General features: G+C 39.8%; 1 protein-coding gene across 1 annotated transcript; it reads left to right on the forward strand.

Annotated features, from left to right (window-relative positions):
* The first annotated feature begins 7,771 nt into the window (after nt 1-7,771).
* On the forward strand, nt 7,772-9,103 carry LOC141813098 (uncharacterized). Its single transcript, XM_074700998.1, has 3 exons — nt 7,772-8,072; nt 8,628-8,713; nt 8,795-9,103. The coding sequence occupies exons 1-3, from the start codon at nt 7,772-7,774 to the stop codon at nt 9,101-9,103; spliced, it is 696 nt and encodes a 231-aa protein (XP_074557099.1).
* Nucleotides 9,104-10,175: the final 1,072 nt, after the last annotated feature.

A 10,175-nucleotide genomic window follows, 5' to 3' on the forward strand; every position in this document is an offset into this window, starting at 1 on the left:
TCGGATACTAGACAACGAAAGTCTCGGTAGATCAAGGTTGATCGGTTGTTAAGCAATGATGAAGTCCCGACAGGTTAAGATTGATCGGATGCTAGGCAATGGAAAGTCTCGGCAAGTCAAGGTTGACCGAATGCTAAGCAAAGAAAGTCCTAGTAGATTGTAGTCAACTGGACACCAGATAAGATGAGAATTCAACTTGGTAAAGTTGAAATAAGAGTATTAGTCGATTGATAGGGCATATCGATCGATGACATACTCTAAATCCTAAAATTAAGATTTTGAAGTGTTTTTAGGATTTGCTACAATAACTAAGATTTCTATTACAGTACTAGGGTTGCTACAGTATTCATGGTTTATTGTAAACCCTAAAATTTAAAAATTAAGATTTGTTACAGTAATTAGGGTTTGCTACAGTGACTTTGTGTTGCTACAATCATTAGGTTTAGTGTTGTTGCTATAGTATTTTGCTATAATACCAATCAATTGGTGAGTTCCAATAATCGATTGATGGCACTGTAGTAGCAAATAAAATGCTTCCGAATTGATTGACAGGTTCGACTGGAGGCAAGCAATCGATTGATAAGGTAAAAAGTATTATTCTATAGGTTTAAACGGTCAAATTCAATAGCAATCGATTGGTGAAGTCTAGCAATCGATTGCTAGGCGAAAATCAACCAAAATAGTAGCCTTATAAAGAGGATTTCAAAGAGGTTTCTCGGGGCTGATTCTTGAGAGGTTAGAGGCAAAGTGCTGCTACATTTCCAATCATCAAAAGGTATTCTAAAGTGACAAGCAAGCATCTAAAGCAAAGTTCTCAATTGTAAAGTATCTTTGCTTTCATTTCCATTTGTATTTTGTATTACTTGTATTTGTTCTTGTAAGAACTTATTGTAAGAGGCTTCTCTTCCTCCATAAAGTATCCGCAAATGAGAAGTTCATAATGGAGGCAGATCACTATGAGTAAGCCTTAGATTAATCGTCTAAGAGGCGGATATCAAGTAAATCATGAAGTTGTGCATGTGGTGTCGATTTTGGATTCATGTTTCTGTTATGCATTCAAATGACGAGCACAAGTACTCACTAGGTCTTTCCACCCCTGGCCAGTGGATTTTTGCCTTCCCCAGGATTCGAACTCTAGACCTCCAGGTTAAGTACTAGAGTTTATGAATCCTGGTAGCCAAGTGAGAGGCTCTCACTTGGCTACCAGGATTCATAAACTCTAGTACTTAACCTGGAGGTCTAGAGTTCGAATCCTGGGGAAGGCAAAAATCCACTGGCCAGGGGTGGAAAGACCTAGTGAGTAACGACACGGCTGAGGGTCGTCGGTTGACGACATAAGGGGTCGCCAGTTGGGCTGCCCAAGGGACCGCCAAGGGACCGCCAGTGGGCCGCCCAAGGGGCCGTCCGAGGGGCCGGGTCGTTACAATAAAAAGGCGCCTTTTTATTGTAACGACCCGGCCCCTCGGCCCCTTGGGCGGCCCAACTAGCGGCCCAATTGGCGGCCCAATCGGCGGTCCCTTGGGCGGCCCAACTAGCGGCCCCTATGTCGTCAATCGACGACCCTCGACCGTGCCGTTACTCACTAGGACTTTCCACCCCTGGCCAGTGGATTTTTGCCTCCCCCAGGATTCGAACTCTAGACCTCCAGGATAAGTACTAGAGTTTATGAATCCTGGTAGCCAAGTGAGAAGCCTCTCACTTGGCTACCAGGATTCATAAACTCTAGTACTTATCCTGGAGGTCTAGAGTTCGAATCCTGGGGGAGGCAAAAATCCACTGGCCAGGGGTGGAAAGACCTAGTGAGTAACGACACGGCCGAGGGTCGTCGGTTGACGACATAAGGGGTCGCCAGTTGGGCTGCCCAAGGGACCGCCAAGGGGCCGCCAGTTGGGCCGCCCAAGGGGCCGAGGGGCCGGGTTGTTACAATAAAAAGGCGCCTTTTTATTGTAACGACCCGGCCCCTCGGCCCCTTGGGCGGCCCAACTAGCGGCCCAATCGGCGGTCCCTTGGGCGCTTCTCACTTGGCTACCAGGATTCATAAACTCTAGTACTTATCCTGGAGGTCTAGAGTTCGAATCCTGGGGGAGGCAAAAATCCACTGGCCAGGGGTGGAAAGTCCTAGTGAGTAACGACACGGCCGAGGGTCGTCGATTGACGACATAGGGGTCGCCAAGGGGGCCGCTAGTTGGGCCGCCCAAGGGACCGCCGATTGGGCCGCCAATTGGGCCGCTAGTTGGGCCGCCCAAGGGGCCGAGGGGCCGGGTCGTTACAACAAGTGTTGGGTTGCAAGGGTGCAAACATAGTCCCACATCTAAAGTACATGGAAAAGATCATGGGGTTAAAAAGATGGAAAGTATCTCCATTGGTATGAGGTCTTTTGGGGAGAGCCCAAGAACAAAGCCATGAGGGTTTAGGCCCAAAGTGAACAATATCATACCATTGTGGAAATATTTTGATTCCATCGATACTAACAAGTGGTATCAGAGCGAGACCGCTCTTCACCGGACTAACCGCCGGATGAGTCATGATCCAGATCTAACCATGTGGTTTGAATCTTAAACAAAAGAAGTGAATGCTTCCATGTCTGAATCAAGAGGACCAGACACCAAGTGAAAAGTCCTAGTAGGTCGGGTGGACCGAGGAGTAAAAAGTCTTAGTTGCGACTAGGTGGAAAGTCCTAATAGGTCGGGTGGACCGAAGGGCAAAAAGTCCTAGCTGCAGCTAGGTGGGAAGTCCTACTAGGTCGGATGGACCGAGGGGCAAAAAGTCTTGGTGGAAGGATTCAGACATCAAAAACGACGTTGAGGGGGGCCTATGGTCCTTTGTTTGAGGGGAGGATTGTTGGGTTGCAAGGGTGCAAACATAGTCCCACATCTAAAGTACATGGAAAAGATCATGGGGTTAAAAGAATGGAAAATATCTCCATTGGTATGAGGTCTTTTGGGGAGAGTCCAAGAACAAAGTCATGAGGGTTTAGGCCCAAAGTGGACAATATCATATCATTGTGAAGATATTTTGATTCCATCGGCGATTGTGGAGATATTTTGATTCCATCGGTACTAACAACAAGATTAAGATGAGAAGCGATTAGAGCTATTTACCCCCTCTAGCTTGTAAGGTTCTAACGAGTGGTATCAAAGCAAGGTCTCTCTTCATCGAACTAGCTGGAAGAAGCACAAGTTGGAGGAAGAAGAAGAAGTTAAAATTTTAAGCCCTCTCTAATATGAACAAGTCAAAGGACTGATCATCAAAGAAGCTCAATTTCACAATGGATCACCAAGACAGATTCGAATATGACATCCGAGTACCTCCACCATTCTGATTGGGAGGATTCGAGCATTGGAAGTCAAGGATAGAATACTTTGGTTGAGCTTCTTTGATTGGGAGGATTTGAAGCTCCTAAATACAAAAAGAAAAAATTTCTTCGAAAGAGCAAATGGACTAAGGAGCAAGTCAAGAGATCCAAAGCTCATAGAAAGGTAACTAAGATTTTGGTTAATTTGATGCTTAATAATATTTTGTGTAAGTACCAAGATGTAAAGGATCTATGAAGCAAGTTGGTCAAGCTCCATGAAGATCCAACCTCGGCACAAGACGAAGATGAGTCCGAAAAAGAAGATTTATCGACTCAAGAACTGGAAAACTTAGAAATTTAGAGGCACTCAATTTCTGAGATGGAGGATGAACTTGAAGAGACATTCATCTCAAGGATTGAGGGAGAGTGTAGATCATTATCATCAAAACAAGAAGAAGCCTCGACATTCAAAGCCAATGAGAAAGAAGAGTGTGTCACCTCTTTGAGCGGAAATAGGTCAACTCTCAAAGGTATAACAATTTCAATTGTTAAAAATCAAGATCATACCATTTGCTTCGAGTGTAGGGGAAAAGGTCACTACAAAGCAACTGCCCCAATATTGATGAAAAAGAAGGTTCAAGTGGCACCCAAGACAAAGGACAAGCCAAGCAATGTTAGCTCCAGGATAAAAAGGACAAGGAGCACAGAGCACATAGTGTGCTTCTTGTGCAATTTAAAATGGCATTATCAAAATCAATAATTCAAAGAGGAGACTTTCAAGTAAGAATAAAGGAGGGAGCTCAAGTTTAGGGGAGCACCTAAGGCAAGTATTGTTAGTTAATGATATTTATTTAGTTTAAGTTAACAAGCATGTTAGAAATAAATTTAATTATCTTGGTTCTAATTACCATGAAAATGAAACTTTCAGGAACATAGTGAAAAGTTTAGGGTGTTTAATGGTAAACCTACTTAATCTAAGGATAAGAACAATTTAGACAAGAATCCTAAAAAATTTAAATATATGCTTTGAAAGAAAAATGATCAAGACATCTATGAAGTCAAGGATTAATCAGTTAGAAATGGAAAATTAAGTTTTAAGGTTAAAGAATTGATAAATTAGAAAAGACCCTTAAAAAATAATAAATAATGTTAAAAGATCTAAGAAGTAAAATCTAGGTTTAGGAAGACAAGAGTCTCATATATAGACAAGATGGGTTTGGGATACAAATATAAGTCTAAGGAAAGCATAACCTTATACCATAGAGTTCCATATAGCTTTGGAACTAATCCTAAGCCTAGGAGTCAAGTTAAGGTTACAAGGGAGGTTATCCCTAATGTTGATCTTGAGAAAACTAGCATGACTAAGATTTCGAAGAAACCTAGGAAAGTCATTAGGAAGGTATTTAGGAAAATTATCTCTAGTAAGTACCTAGTGCAACCAAGGAGCTTCAATAGTTATTGAGTTCCTAAAAGTGTGATCTCTTCAAATTAGATGGGTTTTGAGTATGCCAATCTTAATTGGAGGGGTAATTAACCCAACCATAATAAAGGTGGCAATATAGTATATTTTGAAAATATTGTGATATCTTGAAAATGTAATTTTAAATTATATTCTTGAGGATTTTCTAGTGTGTAGAATTAAAAATTGAGATATTAAGTTGATTAAAATTGGTAAAATATGATAGAAGTGTGCCAAGTTTGGGGTTTTGTTTTGCACATTCGAAGGAGATAGGGCCACCTATGTCATCGTATATTTGACATAGTGATTAGTTGATAACACTTAGATGAAAAATCTAAGTATATTCTTTGTGTCATAAATGTTATGCTTGTGTGTTATATCACATGCCATGACATTATGACATATACAAATATTAGATCTTGTTATGATATTTGATATATGTCATGTCATACATGCATCACTTAAGTTATGATATATTTAGATTTCTTTTTAAAAAAGATACATTGTATGACATACTCATTTACATGCATTATTTAAATTTCTTGAAATAAAGATAATGACATTAGTTGATATCCTAGGTAGGATGATCAAGTTTAAAATGCTTTGTTAGAGATGTAAAATCTCTTAGTTTAGGAAAAACCTATTTTACATCTCACAAGAATCATAGAATTAACTTATATGTATATTGAAATACATTAGATACAAGTGAGATGTTAGGATGATGAATAGGGACGGCTAAGATTGTTTGAGACCCTAGGAAAAAAAAAGGTTTTTATATATTTTTTTTAAATCAAGAATTTTTCCTCTTCCATTTTCATTTATACTTGGGATCGACGGTTGATTTAATTGTTTAAAAAATAGATTTTATATGAAATTTAGTTATCTATCTTTTTGAGATGTAAAATTATTAATTAAAATTTTATATTTAGATTTTGAAAATAATTTTTTGTTGGGTTGTAAAGGTACAAACATAGTCCCACATCTAAAACACATTGAAAAGATCATGAATTTAAAAGAATGAAAGATATCTCCATTGGTGTGATGCCTTTTGGAGAGAGCCCAAGAACAAAGCTATGAGGATTTAGATCCAAAGTGGACAATATCATGCCATTGTGGAGATATTTTGATTCCATTGGTTTTAACAAGTGGTATCAGAGCGAGGTCGCTCTTCACCGGACTAACCACCGGAAGAGCCATGATCTAGATCTAACCATGTGGGTTGAACCTTAAACAAAGGAAGTGGGTGCTCCCGTGTCTGAATCAAGAGGACCAGACACCAGGCAGGAAGTCCTAGTAGATCGGATGGACCGAGGAGTAGAAAGTCCTAGTTGCGGCTAGGCAGAAAGTCCTAGTAGGTCGAGTGGACCGAGGGACAGGAAGTCCTAGTTACGACGAATGGGGAGTGACTATGTGATTGTTGCCCCCCCCCCTCCTCTCCATCCCTAGTTAGAGGTGAAGTGTTGCTGCATTTTCAACCATCAAGAGACATTCCAAAGTGACAAGCAAGTATCTAAAGTAAAGTTCTTAATTGTAAAGTATTTTTGTTTTCATTTTCATTTGTATTCTGTATTGTTTGTATTTGTTCTTGTAAAAATTTATTATAAGAGGCTTCTCCGCATCTGAAAAATATCTAAGAAAGAGAAAAGTTAATAGTGGAGGGAGATCATTAGGAATAGGAATTGAATTAGTCGCCTAAGAGACAAATACCAAGTAAATCTTGAAGTTGTGCATGTGACATCAATTTTGGATTCAAGTTTCGCTGGGCATTCAAACGATGAGTACACAATCAAGATGAAAAGTAATCAAAGTTATTCACCCCCTCTCTAACTCGTAAGGTCCTAACAAAAGATTGTAGCAAAGAGGGCATTAGTTAGGTTCCGTGAGTATACGACTTCTTTAAAAGGATATATATATATGAGAACTTATAGATCGGTAGATATCTAACAAAAATCCATTTGACTAGCTTGATACACAACAACTGCTCATGAAGTGTAGGAGGAGAAATTTTCATAGCGCTAATTGTCTATAATCTAAATTGCCATTACAAAGAAAGCTAAGGAACATTGGCCACTTTTTTTTTTTTTTTTTGACAAAAAAGGAAAAAAAAATTATATGAAAAACTAGGGCAACGTACTCTGATTATCTTCCATTTTCGACTAGTACAGTCGGGTGCCTCAATAACCAAATCGAACCAATTTGATCTGGATTTATTTGTATTGTTGCTTGAATAAAAAATAATAATAATCCTAGTAGCCACATCTCTGGGGGTGGTCAGTCCACGGAAGTTTCCCACCGACCACCAGGGTAAATCGGGAAGTGCATACGGCGGCCAATCCAGATGTCCAGCATCCTTTGATTGCGTTCCCCATTTGGAGGAAAATTCCTATAAATAACCAAATCGAACCAATTTGGTCTGGGTTTATTTGTATTGTTGCTTGAATATCAATGTGTTTACATGCCACAACTCATCATCCACCATGATTTTTTTATTTTATTTTTTTATTATATTTATAGATATTCCAATTCGTGGGGTCCATTACTGCAAACCGCACCTACAAAATTAAGGCTAAAATTAAACAATTGAAGACCTGCACATATAAAATAATACAGACAAGTGCAACCACAATTTCATGGCCTGCATGTTCAACTTCCAGCCCCACTTTTAATTGCTCCATCATTAATTTGTCTAACACGCACACACACATATATATATATATATATATAATACAGATTCTTCCTTCTACTCCTTACATTTCAAAATATTGCATTTACCCTCACCTCCCTAGAGGTTACACCTTAAAGGCTAGCTAAAATGTCTAATTAATATCTTTATTTTACTGTCAAAAGAAACCCTTTTAAATGATTTAGTGATATTTATAGGGATAGAATAAGTATTTTTAGTCTTTAGTTTTAGAGCAATATATAATATTTTAAAGTCAGAGGGGGGAAATGAAAATTTTTCTATATATATATATATATATAAATTCATCTTTGAAGAAATGATGGAGGAGAAATTAATGGGAATTGACAGGAGGAGGATTTGGTGTTTCGGGGTGAAGAAGAAGGCGGCGATGCCCAGCATTCGGCTGGGATCGCCGCGACCGAGCTGGGCAACGGAGCCTCAGACTCCGCCGGTGACGGCGCAGGCGCCGGCCAACGGCGACGGCTGGAAGGGTTTGGGTGGGAGGAGGGTGGTCGTGGTGGTGGAGGCTGAGGCGGAGGCGAAGGGCACCCTCCAGTGGGCTCTGTCGCATTCGCTCCAAGACGACGACACCCTCGTCCTCGTCGCCGTCGTCAGGCCGCCGTCGAGAAATTACAGTATGTCGACTCCTCTGTTTTTCTTAGAAAAACTTTCTGTCAATTTTTTTTAAAAAATAAAAATTAATAGTTAATTGCTATTATATACAAATATACACAAGCAGTCTTTCAAAAAAAACATACTTATCGTATTTTATCGTTAATCTGAAAATCTCTTACAAGTATTTATATTACGTTTAAAACAAAGAAAGCATTATTTTAAAGAGAATTTCTGATGTTACATGTGCAAGGTTTTAAGTATTGTAATGATATATTGAAAAATAAATAAAAATAGTAAATATCTAAAATAATATTTTTTGTAAGGATATACCCGAAACGAAACGTTACCTTTGCACTTTCAATCCCAAATTCAAGTTAAGATTTGTTGATAGAAAAATATTTTTTTACAGAAAAATCAGTGTTTATAATAATGAAAAATATTTAGTTAATTATATCAAAGAAAGATAGTTAATTAAAGCAAAATAGAAGGTTATTTTGAGGGTAAAATATGGATTAAACTTTTCTTCTAGTACATTGATTGAAGTACATCTTCCTTGATCACTTGTTTCCTTGAAGTTGATCATTCCCACCAAAAGAAGAGGAACTCAAGATACCAAATGCTGTATGCCTTGCAAAGTATATGCCAAGCCAGAAGACCAGAGGTACGTAGAACTAATTATCAACTCATTGTTCATCATTTTTGTTCTGAAAGTTTATAGTAAACTCAACTCGACATCAAATAGATCAAAGTGGAGGTATTAGTAGTTGAAGGGAGAGAGCAAGGGCCAGCAATCGTCGAGGTGGCCAGGAAACAAAAGGCCTCCCTTCTGGTGCTGGGGCAGAAGAAGAGATCCTTGGCATGGAGTTGTATAGCAGTGTCGTGGAGTAACAGTGCTAGTGATGGTATTAGGCCTTCTTCAGGTGGAGATGGACTGGCGGACTACTGCATCCAAAATGCTTCCTGCATGACCCTGGCAGTGAGGAGGAAGAGCAAGAGAGGAGGCTACTTGCTCACCACCAAGCACCACAAGGACTTTTGGCTTTTGGCTTGATCATCACTACTTCACTAGGTGTTCTGGTTGTTTTTCTTGAGTACTTTCCCATTTAGCTTTTGTACGTTAGTGCTGATGATAGGTAAAGGAAGGGTTTATATAATTGCATGTCTGTAATCATGTAGTACATTGATCTACATTGTTAAAGAATAAAAGAGTGTGGTTACTTGAACATATGTGTAGTAAATGCTAATGAATATTGTTTTCGAATTGCAGCTCAGTGTTCATACAGCAAATATCCTGATAACCTACGTTGGGTTTCTTTCGTAAATACTTCCATCAAAATTTGAAAAAAATAAATAAAATTATTTATTTTAAAATTATGCTTATATAAAATAAAATGAGGCTAACAGACAAGCCAAAACGGCAAATGGTAAACGTACCGCAATCCAATCATTTCCACGTCACATCGCATTGAAAGGTTTTACTGTATTCGCAGGTTGTACCGTACCTTCTCGATGCTGTTTGACCCCCTCCAATAATATCGCTCCACGTAAGCAGAACCACACTTCACAAACCAATTCCTGCCCAACACCGCACCTTCGACTGGATACCTCACTTTCCCCTTCGTGTTCACGTCGCCCTAAGCAGGATGACGGCGATGGCGACGAGGAGGCCGCTCTGGAGAGGAGGAGAGGCCAGAAGAAGGCGCGCGGCGACGGCGGATAAGCTGGGGCGGACGCTGGAGAGCACGCAAGCGGTGGCGAGGGTGGTGGCCTCCAGGAGAAGCCGGTTCCGCAGCACCGCTTCCGCGAGCTGGTGTTGGATCGCCATTGAAATCGATGGAGAGATTGAGAATTGGAGGCGGAGGATCGAATGACATGACTTATCGATACGAAGAGTAAGGAAGGATAGTGGCGTGGAGAAGGTTTAGGATTGTGTCGCGTTCCAGGTTTCTCTTTTCTCTTCTCTCTACGACGTTTTCTTTACTTCAAGAGAAAAGGAGTGGACGCAACTGTTCCATCATCCAATTAATTTGACAACTAAGTGTAGAAACAAAGCACTCATGAAAATCTCCTAAATTTATTAACAAACCCCCCAAAAATAAACACTTTGTTGGGCTGACAGACTG

Source organism: Curcuma longa, chromosome 20 (assembly GCF_044706935.1).
Source record: "Curcuma longa cultivar G26 ecotype Majalengka, Jawa Barat chromosome 20, ITB_CL_G26_1.1, whole genome shotgun sequence".
In the NCBI taxonomy this organism is placed as follows: domain Eukaryota; kingdom Viridiplantae; phylum Streptophyta; class Magnoliopsida; order Zingiberales; family Zingiberaceae; genus Curcuma; species Curcuma longa.

What these genes read in the sequence shown, in the direction of transcription:
- LOC141813098 (XM_074700998.1), top strand. Translation starts at nt 7,772, where the DNA reads ATGGGAATTGACAGGAGGAGGATTTGGTGTTTCGGGGTGAAGAAGAAG. An exon ending in GCCGCCGTCGAGAAATTACA is followed by an intron (nt 8,073 to 8,627) that starts GTATGTCGACTC and finishes GTTTCCTTGAAG; the next exon opens with TTGATCATTCCCACCAAAAG. An exon ending in GCCAAGCCAGAAGACCAGAG is followed by an intron (nt 8,714 to 8,794) that starts GTACGTAGAACT and finishes GACATCAAATAG; the next exon opens with ATCAAAGTGGAGGTATTAGT.